This window comes from Oryzias melastigma, linkage group LG16 (genome assembly GCF_002922805.2).
Source record: "Oryzias melastigma strain HK-1 linkage group LG16, ASM292280v2, whole genome shotgun sequence".
Classification (NCBI taxonomy): domain Eukaryota; kingdom Metazoa; phylum Chordata; class Actinopteri; order Beloniformes; family Adrianichthyidae; genus Oryzias; species Oryzias melastigma.
Window position 1 is genome coordinate 18924453 of NC_050527.1, and position 23464 is coordinate 18947916.

The window sequence follows — 23464 nt, forward strand, 5'->3', positions numbered from 1 at the left end:
CCCCCCCCCACACACATATATATATATATATATATATATATATATGTACAGGTTGATAAACTGTGAAATATACCAAAGCAAGCTTTCTTTGTCTCTCACGATAAAATAGCAGGGTTTTTCAAGCAGGGGTGCCCTCAGGTTGCCCCCAAGGATCCCTCGAGTTGCCCTCAGGTCTCTTATAAAAATAGCACAACTCACTTGTCAATTTCAATTTTGTTCTGTTGCTATTTTCTTTTAAAATCATACTTGCATTTACATAGCTTTGAAAATTAAAACATCTTAAAAATATGTTGATGACACATGAACTTTAGATAAGTGGTCAGGTGACCTCTGACCTTCCCCAGTTCAAAGATCATTAATTTAGTTAAAAATGCTGCAGATTTGATCATTAGTTAAAAAATGTGACAAGATTTGTTTAAAAATGTGTAAGTTGATTTTTCTTTAAAATTCCATTATTGATAACCATGGTACAACAATGTAACAAATGATGTGGGCTCAAATGTAACAAATGTAACAATTACTGACATTAATATTGATTGAATATTGATGAACATTGATCCCTTTGTTATTTCAAACTGGTAGCTCTTCCTATGACTCAGTACTCATGAAGTCTTTCTCAGCTTCAAAAAGGTTGGGGACCCTAGTTTTAAAGTGATCGACAGGAAGGAGAATCTTCTTCTATTGTATTTTTACTGTTTATTAGCGCTTCTCCTCCACGTACAATAGAGAGAATCTTGGAGTAAAAAGTCAAAGCGGTGCAAATCCCCTAAATCTTGCTCCAGGCTTTTTGTTTTCTTTCTTGTTTTAATGTTCACCTTTACTATTTCTACAGATTGTTTCTTTTAATGCTTTATGTAAAGCACTTTGAATTGTCTTTGTACATTAAGTGTGCAATACAAATAATCTGGCCTTGCCTTCTATGAAAATGTAATTATGATATCAATAAGATTTTTGGTAAATCTTTCTCATTTTTATTGGCAAGTCTTACTTACTTGGAAGTTATAAGTGCAGAGTAAAAAACTCCCAAATTTACTGTATTCATGCTAAAGTTATTTCAGAGCGGCTGGGTGGCTCAGTGGGCTAGGTGAAGGGCTGGCACCCAGGAGCCCTGGGTTCGATTGCCCTGGGTTCGATTCCCAGGGTTGTCCACTGATCCCCACCCAGATTGGGTCCTTAGGCAAGACCCTTGACGCTGCTGCCTAACTGGGTCCCTGTGCCCCTCAAGTACAGGCTTGTGTCAGGAAGGGCATCCAGTGTAAAAACTCTGCCAACTCACTGATGGGAAATAGTGGGTGCTGATACGTTGTGGAGACCCCGAAAGGGATAAAGTGAAAGAAGATGCTAGAGATATTTCAGTTTTATGAATGACTGAAAACATCCCAGAAAGGCATAAAACAATTAAATGATTTTGTTTTTTGTTTGTTGAATAATACCCTCTTGATTTTTTTTGTTTATGTGTTTATTAATTTTATTTTTATCATTATTCTTGCAACTATTCTTTTTGCTCACTATGACTTCATTACTTTATGTACTGTAATCGATTTGATCTTTTGAAAGGTAACATTGTATTAGATTATTAGAGGTTTGCCTTTGACTCTTGAAAGAAATGTCTTCCAATTCCTTGAATAAAAAAGTTAGCTTGCAGTTCTGTTTGTATGTAGTCCTTCTGGATGTGTTTTATTTGCAGCTCAAATTGTAAAAAGGTTTGAAGATCTGAAGCCAGTGGAACCATCTGTCTGTCTGTGTCTGCAGAAATCTCTCTCTGCGTATCCAAAACTACACAGAAACAAATAACACTAAATATACAGCATTACCTGCAATATTCCAATGACCTTATCATTAGCATGTGGGTTTTAATCACAAAATATTTTATCCACAATTGCAAAGTCATTACGGTGAAATCCCACATAAACAGGACACCGTATCTTAAATTATACTTAAAATCCTTAAACCGCATTAAAAATAAAAAAAGACCCCAAACCTTTCCAGTTATTAGATTTGCTTAATTGGGCTGGGCGATACTGATTGGGTATTGATATTGGGGATATTGCCATGGAAATGTAGACTAAAACCGACACGGACAAATCACAGCTTACTGAGGAGGTCTGGTTCCAACATGGAGACGGACATAGTGTGGAAAAATGGCGACTGAATTGACCTCATTTGGAACCAGATGCAAACACAATATCGATATTTTTCTTAAGTGAGGTGGATGTGATATGAACATATGAAACAGTCTACAAACCAAAAGAAACAAGTAACTGTGATACAAAAATAAATCAAAATATTTAACAATTAAAAGAAACATCTGGTAGAAATATAATCGTAACTTCTTAGCCTTGGAATAAAAAAAAGAAAAAGAAAAACAAGTGAAACGTAACTTGTTAAAAACAACTCAGCATTTAAACAGAGTGGAAAGACAATACATGCCGGCTGCATGCATGCACTGGAAGATCTGCCAGAGCGGAAATATCGCTATTTGTGGGCCGCTATCAAACCGATGCCAATACCAACTTGAGATTGGTATTATCAAAATTTTGGATCGATCTGTCCAGGACTTTTGTATTGACTTTTGACTTTTATATTAAATAAATCCATCCATCCATCCATCCATCCATCCTAAAAATAAACAAACAGACAGCAACATGAATAAATGAATACATGTTTTTGTTTTTTAATAAAATGTAAAAAGGTAATCAATAAAACAAAAGGAAAAAATAAACTTCTTCAGAAATGTGAGTCAACTTCCGGTTAGTAAAGAGGCCATGAAGCAGTGCTCTTATGTTGAAGGAGAGCGGAAGTTGGTGTACCGTACGTGAGCTTAACGTGACGACATTCCATGTTTTCAGGAAAAAAAGAAGCGGAGGGGAAGCTGCAGTCTTTGCCAGATCCTTTTCTGCTCGGATCCAGATGCAGGCACAGTTGACAAGGATTTGATGCGCGGGTGGATGTTTGGAAGCCGCAGCTCTCCCGGTACCGCCCCCCACCTCAGAAGCCGTGCTAGCCTCAGACGGTCGGATCCGGAGTGAGCCCTGGTAAGATCCATCACAGCTGTCCAGGTCTTCGTTAGCGCTTTAGAGCAGATAAACCGCACCGCGTGCGTCTGTGGGGACAAGATTCATGCAGGTGTCCGTCAGGTCCAAATGGATCTGCTCACACGAGGGGGAGCTGCCAACGTGTGACAGGCCCAGAGTAGGAGCAATGGTTCACCAGTCTAGTGCTCAGCATCACTAGCAGCTCTCATCATTCTTCATCAGTTCACATCAGCCCAATCAGGACTCATCAGTTCACACCAGGTTTCATAAGTTCACACGAGCCTAAACGAGGTTTAATTGGTTCACACCAGTCTAAACCAGGTTTCAAAAGTTCACACCAGTCTAAACCAGGTTTCATTGGTTCACACCAGTTTAAACCAGGTTTCAAAAGTTCACACCAGCCTACACCAGTTTTCATTGGTTCACACCAGCCTAAACCAGGTTTCTTAAATTCACATCAGTCTAAACCAGGTTTCATAAGTTCACACAAGTCTAAGCCAGGTGTCATCTGTTCTCATCGACATCAGCTCTCCTCAGCCTAATTTAGCCTTCAGCATTCAGCTTTCACTTTAGCCAGCTTAAACCTACTGCCCACACTGACCCATTTAGACCTACTTCAGCCCACAGCAATTTACATTCAGCCACATGCACCTACACCAGCCCACAAAATCCAGCATCACCCTGAAGCAGCCCACATCAACCTATTTCACTCCACAGCAGCCCACATCAGCCTTAATAATCCCTTCCGCTCTCTTTGGGGTCCAGATGACTCCAACCACATATTGATGTGATTTCTTCTATGACAAATGTGGAAAAAGGTGGACAGGACTTTATGTCTGCCATGGACATTAGTGAAACTCAAAAATCAAAGATAAAAACAGTTCAGCGCACTGACTTGTGGGGTTCAGATGACCCCACTTTTAATGTAAACAAACTAAAGAGAGCGGAAGGGTTTCATAAATCCCAATTCACAGCAAAGCAGCATGGCTAAACTCATTTGAATGAATCAATATGACCACGGACATCATTTCTGCAAGTCAGCAGAACTCGGCCAGAACATTCACAGACCTGAATGCTGATCTGACACTGTTGGTATGAACTGATGCCTATCTTATGGTGTCATATAAGGCTGCAGTTCCATCTTTACAACGTCACCAGACTACAGGCCACTCAGCTCCTGCTAGGCCTTTGAGCACTGTAGACAGATGCCAAAGTTTTACCTTCCGGGGCCCCACAAATCGAGAAAAAGACCATCCATCTATTTTTAGAACCTGCTGAATTCTTTCTTGGGGTCACAGGGCTGATTGAGTCAACCCACCTGCCATTGGGCGAAGGCGGGATACACCCTGAACAGGTTGCCCAAAGGTAGCCTACCCACACAATCACACATGCACATCTAGGGACAATTTAGAGCAGGGATAGGCAACTCCAGGCCTCAAGGGCTGCAGTGTCTGCATGATTTCCAGACATCCAAGCACTACTCATGACTGATTACCTGGTTCAGGTGTGTTCAGCCAATTAGAATATGCTGGAAAACATGCAGGAATGCTGCCCTTGAGGTCAGGAGTTGCATATTCCTGATTTACAGACACCAATTAACCAATGAACCAATGAATATTTTGGAAGCTGGATTTCCCAGAGAAAACCCACACATCCAAACTCCACACAGAAGAGCCCACCCGGGATTCAATCCAGGCCCTTCTCACTATGAGGGAAGAGAGCTTACCACTGCACCATCATACTGCCTCTCAGGGAAAACATGTCCTCCTTAGATATTGTTACCATTGACTGTATATAGAGAACTGGGCTGAGTGAGTGGGACATCAGCCATAAAAATATTTTATTTCTGGTTCAAACCAAATAAAGTCAGTTGATTCACCATTTATCTGCAATATGTCTATCTCCATGTTGGAACCAGACGTCCTCAGTAAGCTGTGATTGGTCCGTGTTGGTCTAGGTCTAGATTTCCATGGCAACCACTCCCTCCATTCAGTAATGAGCATGTTAGAAGGCCACACCCCTTCCACTCAAAAGCAGGTTCAGGAGAATCTGTCAATCAAATGCTTCAAACATTCGACGTGAGGCCACCTACTTTAATTGTGGCGTCTGATTGGTAGATTTATAACTTGCGCTACAGAAAATTATCCTTAAATAAAAATTAGGATGAGTAAAAACATCTTTAAAAACACAATCAGAGCAAGAATTCTGACAAATAGAATAACTGAGCAATAACTTTTTATATCTCTATAGAAGTCTGTGGGACTTCCTGTTTGGAACACGGAGGGGGAGGAGTCACTCAGTCCAGTTCTCTATATACAGTCAATGGCTGTTACTTTTACTCTTAAAATATGAAGGGTAAAGAAGATTCAAATACAAACTAATTAAGCCTAACTCCCTCCTCCTACAGGCTGATTGTGGTTTTTATAATTGATATCCATCACAAGATGGAGAAGGTAGAAGAGTAAAAATGCCTCATTCATTTGAGCTCACTTTTTTTTTTTTTTTTTAACTGATAAATTTTAAGTGTTTTTAGGGTTTTATGTCTGTGAGTGTAAAAGCAGCTGGCCGCTTTTAAATTTCCTTCGGGATTAATAAAGCTTTTCTTCTTCTTCTTCTTCTTCTTCTTCATTTGAGCTCACATCAGCCCGGGTCAGTCCAGTGTTCCCTTGTGACCCTTGGATTGTTTAGCGGTCAGACTCTGCTGCAGTAACATTTAGGACTGCCACGATTAGTTGACTAATTGACGACTAATCGACTACTAAAATAGCCCACGACTAATTTAATAGTTGATTAGTTGTTACTTTATATTATATGGAGTCAGAGTGTAGTAAAGTTGAACAAAGTTGTCATTGCTCAGCACCAATAAATGCACTTTTTTCATTATTTGAGTCAGTGAGACCAAAACTTTCTCTTTAGTGAAAAATACTTGTTTCAGATGCTGACCTCATTAGAGAGATCAGGAATATACTTTCCATCAAACTCATTTTGAATGGTGACCTTTGACCCTATATACCCTTTATCTATAAAATTGGTATTAAATTGTTACGTCATCTTGAGGGGCGGGGCACCTATCAAGGAAAGCATATTCCGGATCTCTCTCTAACTTGATTTAATATTGTTTTAATCCCAGAAACTAATGAGAACAGAAGCTGACACATGTGGATCTGGAGCTGCAGGTTACAGACTCCTGATTTCACCATTTAGCTCCAGTGTTTATGTTTTTTGACGTACTATAACTTTTCAATCATGAACACGATCATTCCAGTAGATTCTAAAGGAGAAAAGCGGCTCGTGCTCACAATTTCAAAGTTACCATACGTTAAAGATTTAGTGTTTAAGCGTCACAGATGATGCTTCAGGTTTTAAAGAGTTAACCACACAGTGTTACAGAAACGTTTCATGTAAGCATTTTTTCCTAGACACGATTGATGTGTATTCCATGGAACCATCCAGAACAGGAAAACTGAAGGATTCTGCTTTGAATGAGGAGCTTCCAGCTGAATTCTTTGACCCTGACCGTGTTCTTGGTTCTCTCCTCAGTCCGGTCGGGTGAGGATGGAGCTGTAAAGACCTGTCCAGGCCAAAGTGACGATGGAGGAAACAGAAGAGCTCGGCGTGAGCTCAGCAGCTGAGCATGGGACACAGAACATGACTGGACCCTCCCCCTGAAGAGTGGCCATGCTGGCTATGAGCCTGCGGCGTAGAAACCACTGGGTCAATGACATCGGATTGTGTTGGACTGAGTGAGCAGGAGAGCAGTGATGTAAAAGAACAGGTCCTGACAGTCGACCCACTGCTGTGGTTCGGAGCGGATGAGTTGGTGAGAACGCCGCAGACGATGCAAGGCTGAGTTCTATCGCTCTATGTAGCCCCCCCCACAGGACCACCAGCTTTTATTATCAGATATTTAGGCTGTAGGTGAGGACCATGCCTCGGAACCAGGCTTTTGCGGAACCAGAGTACTCTGCAGAGTACTCAGCAGACTACTCCGTGACCCTGCCCTCGGACCCGGGGCAGGCCGTGGGGCGAACACATGAGGTTACCGTGCGAAGCTCGGGGTGCTGCCTCTGCCTTCCTCGCTTCATGCGCCTGACCTTCGCTCCGGACTCCCTGGAGAATTTATACCAGACCTACTTCAGACGGCAGCGACACGAGACTCTGCTGGTGCTGGTGGTGTTCGCCGCTCTCTTCGACTCGTATGTCATCGTCATGTGCGCGGTGGTCTACACCTCAGACAAGCTGGCCTCCGTCTTGGTGGCGTCGGCAGGACTAGCGGGGGACGTCATCCTCTATCTGCTGTGTCGCTTCGGGCTTCTCCCGGATCGCATCTCCAGACGGGTGGTGCCCTACGCGCTGTGGGTGCTCATAGCAGCTCAGGTGTTCTGCTACCTGGGTCTGAACTACGCCCACTTCCACCAGGCCAGCGACACGGTGGGCTGGCAGGCCTTCTTCAGCTTCTCATTCTTCCTGACTTTGCCTCTGAGGCTGACCCCCATTGTGCTCATCACCACTGTGTCGTGTGGCGTCCACACCCTGGTCTTAGGGGTCACCATCGCTCAGCAGCAGCAGGTCGACATCCAGGGAGCAGCTCTTGGTAGACAGGTAAGACGGGGGGCAGTATGCCTTGCTTGTGGGTAAAGGCTGATGCGGTCTTCACTTTATTATTGTCAATGACACACAGTGACAGAGGCGTCAACAGCATGGGGTGGGGATGCTGGCAGCAGGCCCTGCTCCTATTGGACATTGACATTCGATGTTTTACAGCCTTTGCTTGTCAATAATCATCTGGGTCATTCCATATCAAATCAACAAGTACTGAGAAAATTCACATTATGACCCAAGGCGCAGTGGGGGGGCTTTGGTGGTGGGGGTGTCCTCCGCTTCAGGTCAGCTCTCATCATTTATGGAGGGATTTTTGTGCCACCATATAGCAAGCAAAAGTCACAGTTTTGAGATCAAAGTTTTCTAAGTTGCAAACAAAATGTAAAGTGTTAAGAAAAAAAGTCATAATTTACAAATAAAAATATTTAATATTTGCTTTCAGAAACTTTTTCTCACTTGTAAGCTTTTTTTTTCTTTAAAAAAGTATTTTGCAGCACAAACGTTTTTAGATGTGTAGTGCCTCATCTCGTTTTCGCCCTATCTTTGATTTTGCGTTCAACATTTTCTTTCATCTTACGTTTGTGCGACCCCAAACAGCCAGCTGATTGGTCTAGAATCTCTCCAATCAGGTGTCTCTGTGTCTCTTTGTATTGACCCTATAACGCCAAACGTATCATATTTGATACATGAGTTTGTCAGCCCTCCACAAGAGTAGTGTGACATTTTTTTACCTGAAAAACCAGATGTATACAATCAGACACATGCAGTGCACAGATAATCCACCAGAGGGCAGTAATTAATTCATTGTAGGGCTCTCCAGTGGCACTACAAGGCTGCCATGTTTCAGGAATTGGACACTTGCGATTTTAGAAGAAGAACCTAGATACATTTGAAAGGTTTATGGTAAGAAAAACATTCAAATTTGTACTAAAACATCAATGGGAAAAGTTACCAAGTTGATGCAGGGCGAAAAATATTAAAATTTCAGAAACTATATATTAGTAAATCAATGTTGAAAATGCCGTATCAAATTTGATACAGCAGGGATTTAAGTTAATGTTACCCCAAATCAATCAACTGTCATTATATTGTATTTCATGCATTATATATAACATCAAGCAACATAAAGTCCTTTTTTATTTTTAAATTACATAGCTTGGTATATTTAGTGTAAAAAAAACTACATTTGTAACTTGCTGTATTATGATGATTGACTAGTTTGGTGTGGTCATGATAAAATTACTTGTAGTTTCCTTTTGATTACTGCTTTCACAACATTTTTTAGATGGCAAAAAATACAGTGTGGAAGATTTTTTGAACATGATTATGGATGGAAATTATAGATAAAAATATTATGGATGAAATATAAAATACATGGATGAAATTATGGATGGAAATGATTATGGATGAACCAGTGGGCAATGTGAGGCGTTAGGATTGGAAAGCAAAAACCTACATAATGGTTCCCAGACCAGCCATTATTGACATATACAGCAGATTCATGGGAGGTGTTGACCTTCTTGACATGCTGTCTGCATTGTACGAGTTCAGTTACAGATCCAGAAGATGGTACATTTACATTTGGTGGCACACTGTGACAGTGGCAATAGTCAATGCATGGATCCGCTACAGAAGAGACCTGGAGAAACTGCAGCCCAGTAAGAAACCCAAACCACTGCAAAAATTTCAGGCTTCTGTGGGTACAGCCCTCACGAGTGCAGGAAAGGTCAAAACATGTGGTAGACCTCTGTCCTCTACAGAAACAGTGCTAACCTCTCCCGCAAGAGAAAAACCACTGAGGTACCCTCTGATGTGAGAAAGGGTGGCCTTGAACATTACCCAACATGGGAAACCAAACAGAGATGCAAGCAATGCACAGGTCACTTTACCCAGATTTACTGTCAGAAATGCAGAGTACATCTTTGTCTGAACAAGGGGACAAACTGTTTTCAGGCCTAGCACCATGCAAAATAAATAGGTTCCTGACTTCCACCCAGTCAGTTCCATTGATTGATTTTTCCTTGCTGCATTATGGTAGCCATTTTTATGTTTTGAACTTCAAATTTGTTGTATTTGTTTGGGTCTTGCCATGTTTTTATTAGTTCCGGAAGAGATGAATATTTGAGCTCTGTGGCCTGATGTATCAAATATGATACAAATTGAAACTCATATATAAAAAATCATATTAGAATTTTTTTTTGTTTGTTTGTTCAGAGGGACCAGTAAAGGGTCCAAGTTCAAAGAATTGGAATTTTCTGTCAATTCTTTAATGGTTCAGGCTTTACAGGGTTAAATTAAGGACCGAGGCAGACTTTGGACTATCTTTTGGTGCTGTTTGGTCAGAATTCTACAGTCTTCAGCCATTCTGGCCCGTTTCTCTTTGAGCAGAACTCAGAAGGAGCAACACAGCTCAAATGTAAAACAGGGTTCTGGATTTATTCCTGTCAGTGTAGCGACCAGCGTGTTTAAAATGTCTTTAAGCAGAATAAAACATATAATACCATATAATTATGATTTTTTTTCTTAACACTTTACATTTTGTTTGCAACTTTAAAATTTTGGATGTCAAAACTGTGACTTTTGCTTGCTATATGGTGGCACAAACATCACTTCATACAAATGCAGATGAAGAAATCATTCTTGTCTTTGAAAAATTAGGAAAAAAAGTTAGTCGAGTTTTAAAGGGGTTCATACCATGATTTTCTTAATCCTTTCAAAGTCTATCCATATATATGATCATATATTAACTTTGGGACACTAAAAAACAAATTATTTATAAAATATTAGTCATTTCTGTGAGTTTTTTTCTTTGAGTGAGTTTTTTTATTGAAGACAGGACACAGCTGGAAGATATACGATATTCTGCATCTAAAGTTTTTTGCTGATCATCACTTTCTCAGTGGAGAAATTGAGTGTTGGTGTTAGGGGGCGGAGCTATCAGAGCAGACTCTTCCTGAAAGGGGCGGTCTCACTCTGTGACATCAGATTGTGAAGACCCGCTCGTTTTCGTGGGTATGGGAGGGGCTGCTGTTAAGAGCGCATGATTTTAGAGGATTACTCCGAAATGTGTGAATGGATCCAAATACCTTTTTGGGGTTCTTTATAGTGAGGAATGAACAGTAGAATACACTTAAAGATCAAAAAGTTGTTTTTTCATGGCATGACCCTTTTAACTTTATCATAAGCCTGTTTTCTCAAGACTCCATTTCCAAGTCCAGTTGGAGGTGGAGGACTCGTCTTAACATCCTGCTGGATTGGAGCGGTTCTGCTCCATGCTGGATGTAGATCTGAATTATTGGAACACTCCCGTGTTTTCTGGTCTTCTTCTCACTACTGGTTTCAACAGTTCTCCACAGGCTGTTCTCTGACCGTGGTCAGAGAACAGAATCTGGTAGAGGATATGTATATAAGAATTTCAAATTAAAACTGACTTTCTGAGTATTTCTTTATCCAAGTCATGATAGATCAGAAGCTGATAAAAACTCGCCGTTTGAAAAAGCTCTCTGTTATGACTGAGCAACTGAACTGGGCGGGCCAAAGTCTCCTTGCTCAGCTCCATTCTGTCACATCCACTTGCAGACCAATAGATCCATGAACGTCTTTGTTTTCCTCGTCTGAGCTGGAATCTGGATCTAAACTGTAAGGCTGGATAACTCTGATATTGATCACCATTTTTGTTGCACTGCTAACGTTAGCTTATGGTTGTGGGGAGGCAGGAAGCTAGCAGGAGGGTGTGTAAACGAAGGGATGATGGGATATCACTCCTGCATCAACAGTCCTGCCCACAACTCGGAGGTGAATTTTTTTATGAACTTCTGCTGCTGTGCAGAAATTATTTCTTAGAAAACGAAACAGGTTTTTAGATTTAGACATAAACTGTACATTCATAATTAAAAGAAGATTTTAAAAAGGAATCAAAAGCTGATTGAAGCGGGACTTGTGGTGTTGGACTGCTCAAACAGTCCTGTTTGGTTTGAGCAGGCCTGCTCTATTCTCATGTGATTACAGAGCTCCACAGTGTCCTGCAGCAGAGCCTCTATTATGCATGCACTAGATTTCTGTGATAAAGCAAGACTGCCTCCAGTCCAGGCATGGTGCCGGCTGCTGATCCAGACAGACAGCACTTGTTGTAGGTGAAAGTCACGTGTATCACTCCCATGACCTGACTGAGAAAACCTCATTAACCAGCAGGGTCCACTGTGATCGTTATCTAATCAGGATCAGTTGAACTGCCACAGCTTCATCTATGTCCTGTCATCCTCGTCTGTTTCAAGCTCCTGGCCAACGCCTTCATCTACGTTTGTGCCATCACCGTGGGTGTCATGTCCTACTACATGGCTGACCGGAAGCACCGAAAGGCTTTTCTGGAGGCCAGACAGTCTCTGGAAGTGAAGCTGAACCTGGAAGAGCAGAGCCAGCAGCAGGTAATCCAGTTCAGAGGGTCGTAACACGTCACACGTCACACAGTAGTAACACCTTCAGAAGGTCCAGAATCAGCTGGACTTCAGCCTAAACACACCAGAAACCACATCCATGAAAACAAAGCTAAAGATTCTGACCATAACCAGAAACCACGTAAGCATGGAAGCATAAAACCCAAGCTATGTTTGTAGGTTTAAACCAGGTGTCGCATTCGCATTCGGTGTGAAAGCACCTCTATGTCATGGCATCTTATGCCTCGTTTGCACTGAGCGGTTCAGACCAGACTGGACTGGACTGGACTGGACTGGACTGGACTTTTGAGCGTTTCCATTACAAAATGGACTCGTTAAGCAGGACTGACTGGTACCATTTCTGATCCCCCCATTGGTCGTAGGTCCATAGAAAAATGAAATGGACCAATGAGGGTGGAGCTGTCCGTTATTTATCCATACTCATCAAAAACTCTTCTGATCGTGCTTTGTAAACGTTTATTGAAGAACATTGGAGTATTGATCAACATGAAGATTTTTTTTCCCTTTTATTCAGAAGAATAGACTGTTCTGCAGCGTAGAGTCCGACTTCATCCATAATAAACACCTGATCCGGATTATAATGATCCTCCACGGTTATCTTTTTAATTCTCCGTCTGTTTCTGAGTCAGCTGATGCAGCTTCTCTTTCGCTGTAATTTCACTGTTTAAATGCACAGCTCCGTCATTGGTCTACATCCCGCATGCGCTTTGATGGTTCAACGCTCAATGGAAACGCTCACTTGAAATCCCCGGACTGTTCTAAACCGGACAAGAGGAGACTGGTCCGGACCCCTCAGTGGAAACGAGGCATTAGACAGACTGTAGTCATTGTTACTAGAAGATCATGGAGCAGTTACAGACTCAAGATGGAGTATTAAGAAACCGGTAGATCTCTGTATCATTTGTTCTCATGCAGTTAGGAGTCCTGCCCTCAGATTTGTAATTTACAGTGGTACACATGAAACTCTCTCCTGGTCACTTTGAGGAGCCATGTCTGATTGTAAGAGGAGATGAGAAGAATGTGTTGGGTTATGTGAATAAAACCAAAAGCCATGAAAATCCATGAGTAGAACAAACCCCCAGAATACTAATGAAGAGCCCAAGATGCTGGTTGACAAGGGCAACTAGCTAGTCAAGTAGTATCTGATAGCTGCTAATTACTATGGCAACAGGCCTCCTGAAATGGCCATGCTGTAATCCTGGAGAGAGCCCTCTCAGAATCGTGGCTCTGTCAGGTTTTGATTGGACTCTTGACACGTACTAACAGACCCAGCCGTTTCCACAGACCGCTTTCACGTCAGACAGTGTTCTGTACGAGCTTCTGCTTCACCCAGAGGATACCTTCACATCAACGCGGTCAAACGTCTGGTAGAAAAACAAAATGTCTGTAGATGTTCGAAAGAAGATTATAGAAAAAATATTTGATTCTGATTTGTGAAAATGTATTAAGGCTAAAAATTCTTTTTTTTTCATAGAAGGCCATTGTACAATTGAGAGTACCGTATTTTCCGGACTATAAGTCGCACCGGAGTATAAGTCGCAGTAGCCAAAAAATCCATAATGAAGAAGAAAAAAACATATATAAGTTGCTCCGGAGTATAAGTTGCACTTTTAAGAGAATAGTCCAACATTTATGAACAGATTCAACAAGCCCGACGTAACGCTGCATTTGACATCAAATGAGATTCATGCGTCAAATTCGAGTCTGCTGAATCGTTTGATGTGCGTCTAATTTAATGCTCAATGCTTGTCCAAAAATGCGTTCATAAACTAGACACTCTCATTGGAGAAGCTGTCTGAAGTTTTAGCCTCATCGCTACATGATGGAGGCTTTGGCTGTTTATCTCATTTAAAATACACAGAGGATACGGATGATGTTGAGAGGTTAAGTTATTTATTTTAAAGAACTCCACAAAAGCCTCTATAATCATCTCTCCATTCTGGGTTCGGGACAGCAGTTTATGTCTTTTTCTTACGGAGATCGTCACCTTCTAGCCTGCAGGAGCTGCATCTGAATGACAGTTTTTAGCTGCTCTTCTGTCTGTTTATAATCCAGTTTGATGGCTTGTTGTCCCGCATTAGCCCAGGAAGTGAAAAATAAAAACAATAATAATAATGTCTTGATGCAAATGAGAAAAACATCATAACATCCATGAGGAGAATGATTAGATTATCAGGAATGTTTGTTTTGAACGCAACTTCTTCTTCTGCGTTTCTGTCAGCTGACAGCAGTAGATACTGATACACAAACCTACAGTGCCCTCTAGTGGTTGTTATTGGGAAAAAACCGCCAAAAGGAAACCGGTTTAATTGGGGAAAATAACAAATATATGAGCCTATTTATGTCTAACAAAATCACATATAAGTCGCTCCTGAGTATAAGTCGCACCCTTGGAAAATCTATGAGAAAAAGCGCGACTTATAGTCCGCAAAATACGGTACTTAATTCAGGCCAGGTTATCCATCATGGCAAAAAAAAAAAAAAATATATATATATATATATATATATTTTTTTTTTTTTAAGCTAAAATGTGTATTTCTCTTTGACACTGACTTTTTTCCCTTTGAGAAGTTTTCAGAAATAAGAAACAACTTCTACCAATCAGCAACTTTGTTTTAGTGAATCTCCATCCGGTGTAAAGCTGGTTTAGGCTTTCTGTCAAAACTAGATTTAGTGTTTCACCCATTAGAATGTGATATAGATTTTCCCTTAACTGTTTAATTTTGGAGTTAAGACCAGACTCCAACTTCAGCCTGACTATTAAAATGTAAAAGAAAACACATCAAAATAAAATGACACAGCTGACACAAAAACTGGTGTTCTGTAAGTATAATAACGGCACAAATCCAGTGTGTTTTTAACTTCTTACTGGTGGTGTAACGGATCACAAAACTCACGGTTGGACCTTTTTTGGATCAGTACAAAGTAAATGAATAAATAAATAACAGGAAAAAAACAAGAATATAAGATTTACTTTTTTTAAAGATTTAAAACATATATTTGAGAAAACAAATAAAGTAATTAAAACCATAAATAAACACTCACACATCTTTGAACTTTAAAAATAACCAAAAATGTAAAACTATGTAGTTTCTGATGACATTTACATGTCTGGAGACCAAATCTACTAATCTATATATGTTTTCTCAAATATATGTTCTAAGCATTAAAAAAAAGTAATTTTAGGCTTTCATTATCTTGTTTTTTCCTGTTATTTTATATTTTATTTTTAAATTTTACTTTGTCCCGCCTACTTTCTCCTTTCCAGAACATTCTAAATGTGGGCGTAGTAAACAGACTCACTTCAGGCTTCATTTTCACTGTCCAGACTACTACAGATCATACTTGTCGAGGCCCGGGGGCCGGATCTGGCCCTCTGTGTAATTCCATCCGGCCCTCCTGATCACTTTATTTTATTTTTATTAATATTAAATAAATGATATTTCTGCCTGTTTTTATTCATAGTAATGTTGAAAAGTTATGTTTTTAAAATTAAATAAATTAAGTTTTAGTGTGTTCAATTAGTGTCGATGCTGTTCGGCCCCCACTCATGATGTGTTTCGATTGAGTTGGACACCCCTGCTATAGATGATGTCAGAGATGATTGGTCCACATTTACAGTTGTTTGCATTTTGCAACTTTTTGTAATTTTTATCTCATAGTGAGTTTATTCTTTGTACTGTTTTATTGGTGAAACAACTTCTGTGCATCACATACAAAGTGACACAACTGTCTGATAGGAAAACTACTTCTTGGTTAAAGCGCCACTCCAGTCATCTGTTGATAATCTTTTAACTGTTACAACTCAGAGGTGAATTTCTAATGAACTCCTGCTGCTCTGCAGAAACTATGTTCCAGAAAACGACACAGGATTTTATACATTTGGCTAAAAACGGCATCATTATAATTAAAAGACTACTGGGATCAGTTAGAAATCAGATCTCAAGATGATCAGAGTGGGATTTTCTCACAGACTTCTTCTGAATGGGTAAGGTGATGAGATGTTGAGTTCAGGTACGGTTTGATGTTTGTTAGCATTTGCTTGTCTGTCCTCTGCAGGAACGTCTACTTCTCTCCATCCTTCCAAAGCACATTGCAGATGAGATGCTTCAGGACATGAAGAAGGAGCAGAGTCAGAAGGAGATGCAGCAGTTTAACACCATGTACATGTACCGGCACGAGAACGTCAGGTGAGCTGGTCACACGCATCAGGTGTGAGCTTTCCTCACAGGTAAGGTCTAAAAGACCCAGCATGCACCTCTTTACAAATTCCTTACTAGAACAGCTCCTTCATTTATTTATTTTTCATTTATGTTTTCCTTCATTTAGCTTCATCCTGAATGAAGTCAAAACATTTCAAATATGAAAACTGTAAATCCAAACACCATAACTCCACTTTCAAAGTAAACTGCATAAAAAAAGCAGTTTAGATTAATACAATATGTGTTAAGGATCCATTTAATGCATTCATGTCACTCAGGACTCAGGGAAAAAATCAGATCCAAGTCACCTTTTATAAAAAAAACTTCAAGACATTGTTTAGTGCTGTCATCCAATTCATTTTTTGTGCAATTAATTAATTGTGACCTGTATTTAATTAACCTAATTAATCACTTTTAATCTGTTTATTTTAATCTGTTTTATTAATAGCTGTTGAAAGCCTGATTTTAGGTATTTTATTTAAGTTTGTGACCTTGTGGCACAGTAAAAGATCAAAATAGAACAAAAAAGGTGGCTTTATTAAGTTTATTTTATTATAAAGACTTCCAACTTTACTTTGACACCACTGAGGGGTAATTCTTTTTCAGTCTTTAACAAATGACATGACAACGTGACGCACGTATTAAACAGTCGGCTTTTGCAAAAAAAAAAAAAAAACAATTTAAGCTTAAAAACTTAACAGGACTGTAATTCTGATCATTTATTTAGTGTTTATATTTTTCTTAAATGACTATGGTAGAAGTGGGATAAAACGTTCCTCCAGGTGTGCACTAATACGGAAGAAACCATCAGGAGACAAAAAATGAGATTAACACATTTTTTAAAAGAAATATCGTGCTAAATTATGAGGTCATATCAGAAACACCTTCAAATATATTTTTTCATAATTGTAATAATTCCTTCAAGCTTTCAAAATGTTTTTCTGAGTTTAAAACTGCTTTCAAGTTTTCCATTTTATTTAAATATTTACAATCTCTGTTTTTTCGTTTACTTAAGCTGATCCTGATTTGACCACATACTAAAATGTCAATAATTACTTAATCACGATTAACAAGAGAATTTGACAGCCATAACCTTATTAAATAGTTTGTAGCACAAGCATTATTATTGCAGTCTGGTTTGTACATGAATAACAGCAACATTTTCATTTGCACAGTAATCCTCAAACAGATCAGGTATGAAACACTGATTATATGGAGAGTACCTGAAATCCTAAAACCCGTTTGAGGAGGTTTCTGAGTCTACAGGCACAGTCTGACAAAACATCAAGTTTTGTCTGCTAAATTTGAGGATAAATATGTGTGTGTGATCTATGAGGTCAAATCAGGATCAGCTTAAAGTTAACGAAAAAACAGATTGAAAATGAGAAAAAACAGACATTGTAACTGAAAAAATTGAATGGATGCAGAGATCTAAAAAGAACTTTCTCTGACGGAAAAATCATTTCAGTTTTATTGATTCTACTGTGTTAGATAAAAGGTTTATCCAGTAATTTTGACTCTTTTTCTTCATACTAAATCACATACATGCTTCTTTTGTTGGGGTTTTGAGTAAAGATGACGACTTGAAAAGAAAACAGCATCCAGAACACAGTTTTGGTCCAGTGGCGGGTAGACTGTGCTGGGACAGGACCAGCATTTCAGTGATGATTTCCTGTCTGTCTCTGTTGTTGTGCAGCATCCTGTTTGCAGACATCGTCGGCTTCACCCAGTTATCGTCGTCCTGCAGCGCCCAGGAGCTGGTCAAACTGCTGAATGAGCTCTTCGCCCGCTTTGACAAGCTGGCTGCAGTGAGTTTCAGCAGCAGCCTCGTGACATGAAGGGTTCAGATTTTGGCTCCAACAGGGAATGCAGGCATGCATTACAGCAGGGGTGTCAAACTCAATCTCACAGGGGGCTAAAATCCAAAACACCTTAAGTCACGGACCGAACATTCATTGAACACTCTAAAACTACATTTTTAAAACTTTAAAACCATAACTTGTTAACATAATTATGAACTAGATATATAGCATTACCTGTGATAACTCTAGTGTGAATGCTGGAAGCTGAATTTGGCAGCTGAAGATGCTGAAACTGATAGCTAAAAACTCTGAAGCTGATAGCCAACTAAAATATTAGCTAAATTCCAAATTAACCTTAAAAACAAAAAAAAAAAAAAAACCTAGATTAGCCAAAACAGCTAGCATGTAGCTGAAATATTTGCTAAACTCTGAAATAGCCTAAGAAATCTTAGTAAATCCCAAAATAGTCCAAAAAGTTAACAGTTAAATTTTTTTAACTTTGAAGCTGTAACTTTTTAACATAATGAATAATAAAAAGGCAGGAATATTATTCCAGAATAAATCAACTTAAACCTTAAATAACTTTCAATATTTTACTCTCCATAAAAATATATTTTGTCAAAATTATACAAGTTAAAAATAAGCGCAAAATAACATCGGACCATTAATAACAATAAATTAAAATGATCTGGAGGGCCGGATAGAATTACCCGGAGGGCCGGATCCGGCCCCCGGGCCTCGACTTTGACACATGTGCTTTAGGGTGTTCTGATTCGGCCGTTTTGATTCCTGGTTAACCTAATCTTTTAGTACAACACCTTCAAATTCAAGGAATTATTGAAGCTGAAACCAGAGAATGCTGAAAGTCTTATTGACAGGATCAACCAGAACCATCAGAATCTGGTTACTCCTCGTAAAGGCATTCACCAAGAAGGAGAACTCTTGGAGAACCTCAGTAGAAGCAGACAGGAGGACAATAGGAAGAGGGACTGATGGACAGATGCAGTCAGACATCTTAACGTCTGTTCAAACAAAGTCACATTTCCGTATTTCTGGATCAGCCTCATCATGTGGTTTCCCAGCAGATGCTAGTGAGCGAGTGAGGTCTGATGTTTCAGCTGTGAAATGACTCATCTTCTCTGCATCAGGTTTATAGGACTGCTTCTCTACACAGATCTGTGGAAACAGCATAGTTGTAAAGAGATGTTGGTGAAACTCTGAACACATCTGGTCTCTGCTGTCAGAAATATCACCAGCTGAGGATCAAGATCTTGGGAGACTGTTACTACTGCATCTGCGGGCTTCCAGACTACCGGGAGGACCACGCAGCCTGCTCCATCATGATGGGCCTGGCGATGGTGGAGGCCATATCGTGAGTGCACTCATGACGGACATGCATGACGTCTTTGAAGTCAAAGTTTTGATGAAACAGAAAGTGTAGTTGCTGCAAAAAGAGGCATCCTAAAGGAGGAATAGAACACTAATCTAAGGGAGTCAATTTCTAGAAAGAAGCACTTGGCAAGAAAATGTTTAAGATATCAAAATCTAGAATTAAGGAGTTTCATACAAGCAATTAAAAAAGGGAAAAACTAATCTGAAAATTCTATCTGATAGAATTACTTCGAGTTTAATGTTTTACCCCCAAATAAGAAGATTTTTCTTAGCTTGTTCTAAACCAGGGGTCTCAAACTCAATGTATCTGGGTGCACACTTTCAATGAAAAGTCAATGCAAACACACGCACACCAGAATTCCTGGCCTCTGCGTCTGGAGCACGCGTTGCTACGCAAGTTTTAAGTCTGGTCTCGAGCTCTACGCACAAATCGGGCACGCACTGAACGCGCGCTGAGTCTTCAACCTGGTTCAACATTTCCACGCACAGTCGCAGCAGCTCAGAGCTGTGACCAATCAGAGACTCTGATTTGGGAGCTGCTTGTGCGGCATCTGCTTCAAAGCACTGAAGTGCTGAACATGATCAAAGAGAAATGAATCATTACGGTTTGTGTCCGGTCAGGTTAATAAGACATCCAGACAGACATTTAAAAGGACAGAGTTGTGACAAGAAAAAATATGGAGCAACATTTGGGGGATTTTCAACCGTTTTCACTTTTGCTCTGAGATTCTCCCTGTTGTAGATGGCAGAGGAGCACTTAGGAACAGTAAAAATACAATAGAAGAAGAATCTTCTCTCTGCTACTGCGTGCGTGACCGTGCTGCTCCGGTGTGGATCTCACCTGCTTAGCGTGCGTTAATAAGCCTGCGTGGCCCGTGTTCTTGAACGCACCACACGCGGCTGATGTGGAAACACCTTTCAAAGATTCTGCTCGCGCGCGGGCATCACTCACGCACGCACAAGTAGTTACTCTTTCTTGTGAGGATTTTTTCTGATGGTGGAGGAGGAATAGTGCTCGCGAGGGTCTGATTTGTCCACGTGGAATGTTTGATGCGTGCGCGGAGATGTCTCATTTCTGCTGCAGTTTTGACATAAATAAAACTCCATATGTGTCTCCATTCATTCTAAGAGAGACATCCACAGACGGAGCTTGTAACTCCTCCCACACCCAATGCGGCGTCAGAAACACGCTTTTTGACAAGGCTGTGAATTTGTCACGTGGCGAAAGAGGGCGGGGCACGCGAATCACCTTCAGTGTGAAAACACTTCCAGCGGCTTCGTGGCTCCTCCCCCTGACAGGAGGAATGACTGAATGAATGAGTGAGGTACTGTATAGCCCACTGATGTCCCGCCTCCAGAGCCATATACCTCACCGTGATTGGTTTATTCAGCTCTGCATACAGCAACTGTCATTCACATCAACATTGCGGGCCGCGCTGACATTAATCTTTCATATGAAGTGGGGGGCCGCAGATGGCCCGCAGGCCGCAAGTTTGAGACCAATGTTCTAAACAAAAGGTTTGTATTTTTTAAGTTTTTATGCACCTGATTGTAGCTTATTTTGATAATAGTGACAAAAAATCAATTGTAATCAGTAGAAATGACTTATTTTAGAACAAAATGAGAATCTTAGTTCAACTTGGTCCATCTTAATAAATCATCATGAAATCTAAAACTAGCTTTTATTCTTGTACATTTTAAATCAAAAAATGTTAAAAACTGAGAGATTTGATGTGACTTGTCAGTGTTCTGATGGCGTTGTTCATCTGTCATTATCTCCCATCAGTGGTCATCATAGCGAAGGTTCACGCCGGATACCCGTCCTGACATCACTGTACTTAATCGGGCTGGGGACCAGCATTCACATGTCTTCTGAGTTTTTTGAGTCTGAAATTATGTTTTTCCTTTTGTTCAGAGATTCAAGCAAAATTATTTTTTAACTTATTTTAATAATAATTTCCTTTATTTCTAGATTCTAACTCTTAATGAGACAAACAATTCTCCACTGTGCAGATTTTGAGAAAAGCTTGTAAATGTTTAGAGCAAAGAGAAGTTAAAACAACTTTACCCTGATAAAATATCTTGAATGTCTAAAAATATGGTTTAAAATGTTTGCTAGTGATCTCTCCTTAAAGGGCCATACCATGATTTTCTTCATCCTTTCAGGGTGAACTATATCCATGTGTATGAATCATATGTTACCTTTGGAACTCTACAAAACAAATTATTTATGAAACATTATTTATATTTGTGAGTTTTTTCCTACCCAGAAGTAAAACGCCTCAATTCCTGAGGCTCCGCCCTCTTTTGCTTGTGAGTACTGTCCATTTCATGACGTCATCCTAGAGCTGGCAGCACGTCTGTGTTTCTCCCATGAAAATGCCAATGTTTTTAAAGATGGATGGACATTCCATCAATCTGCCTTCAGTAGGCCCAGCCGTCGCAGACTCTCTGGGATCAATGGTATTGGTTAAGAGTTTTCGTCTCCCTTCTGATTATGCCTCCACTTTGACAAAATGAACACGAGGAGACATTCTAGGATGAGAAATCACGTCTCACACTAGTTCAGACTAGTTCTGAGTGCAGGTCATATCGAGCTCAGGACGCTTCTGTCGATCTGGACCCGACTCTTTCCCTCCAGTCACTACAGAGAACGATGAGAACACATCGGTCTGTTCACCAACGCTGTGGAGAGCTGAACTGTTGCAGCAGGCGGCTGAATAAATGACTTGAAATGAGTGTTTAAGCAGCTTGTCTCCATGGAATCACTGCTGCTGCTTTGATGTTCCCTCCAAAGTGCAGAATGACATTTTCCACAGTAGTGATCCCAGTCACAGCTGAACCATGACCCCCCCACGTCTGTGTGGGCACTTCCTGCTGTTCATGGTGAGCTTCCACCCTCCACAGGTACGTTCGAGAGAAGACCCAGACCGACGTGGACATGAGGGTTGGAGTTCACAGTGGGACCGTGCTGGGGGGCGTGCTGGGGCAAAAGCGCTGGCAGTATGATGTGTGGTCTACAGACGTCACAGTGGCCAACAAGATGGAGGCTGGGGGCATTCCAGGGTAAGAAGCCTCTTCTCCCTACAGCATGCATCTTAGTCCTGAGTCTTGAGTTTGGTTCAGATCAGGAGCTCAACTCCCCGGGACCATTACCTTTGTCAAACACCCTAATTAAAAGTATTTGTACTCTGATTTATATTGTCTGTTTTGGTGCACACCAGAGGAGTCAAACATAAGGCCTGCGGCCCGGATCCAGTTTAATCCAGCCCGGTCATGAAGAGAAACGCATAAGGAAAAAGAAGTTTCTGGCTCGTTCTGTGGCGAGTTATGGTTCTTTAAAGAAATGACCACAATAGGCAGTTTTGCCACTAAGAGGAGCAAAGGAAGTCAAACCAGCATAACGAGATCAGGAAATAATTAATGTGATAAGATTAGGCTACAAGGTTGGTTGAGGCATTTTTTCCAACTTATAAAAAAACAACAAAAACAAAGCTACAGATAACAAGTTAATCGTAGGTTGTTTTCATGTTACTGGTCCGGTCCACTCTAGATCAGACAGGTTGAATGTGGCCACTCAACCAAAATGAGTTTGACACCCCTGGTCTACACTGTTTTTTATGGGCTTCACCATATTTCTGCCACGACCTGATCCTTGTCTGTGTTTGGGGATCCTCATCCAGACCTCTAACTCTCACCTCTGCATCAACAGCCGAGTTCACATCTCTCAGAGCACCATGGAGTGTCTTCACGGCGAGTTTGATGTGGAGCCTGGGAACGGGGGCGAGCGCTGCGACTACCTAAGGGAGAGAGGCATCGACACCTACCTGGTGGTTGTTCCCAAAGGGGCGGTGGGAAAGAACGGCATCAGTGGTGTGGTCAGTGAGCACTCCCAGATTCAGCGTGATTGAATCTGCTTTAAACGCTGCAGCTAGATGGAGAATGTGGCTGCTGTAGTGCAGGGTCTCTGGTCACAT

The 23464-nt window shown here is 40.7% G+C and overlaps 1 protein-coding gene across 2 annotated transcripts in view; it reads left to right on the plus strand.

Annotated features, from left to right (window-relative positions):
• The first annotated feature begins 2765 nt into the window (after positions 1–2765).
• Positions 2766–23464, plus strand: part of LOC112151984 (adenylate cyclase type 3) — a 32878-nt gene continuing 12179 nt past the window's right edge. For both annotated transcript variants that reach the window (XM_024281167.2, XM_024281168.2), the window contains exons 1-8: positions 2766–3035; positions 6576–7637; positions 11912–12061; positions 16151–16281; positions 17990–18101; positions 19340–19467; positions 22395–22553; positions 23200–23365. In XM_024281167.2, the coding sequence (XP_024136935.1) occupies positions 6963–7637; positions 11912–12061; positions 16151–16281; positions 17990–18101; positions 19340–19467; positions 22395–22553; positions 23200–23365 (1521 nt within the window). In that variant the 5' untranslated portion in view covers positions 2766–3035; positions 6576–6962. The remainder of the gene's footprint in view (positions 3036–6575; positions 7638–11911; positions 12062–16150; positions 16282–17989; positions 18102–19339; positions 19468–22394; positions 22554–23199; positions 23366–23464) is intronic.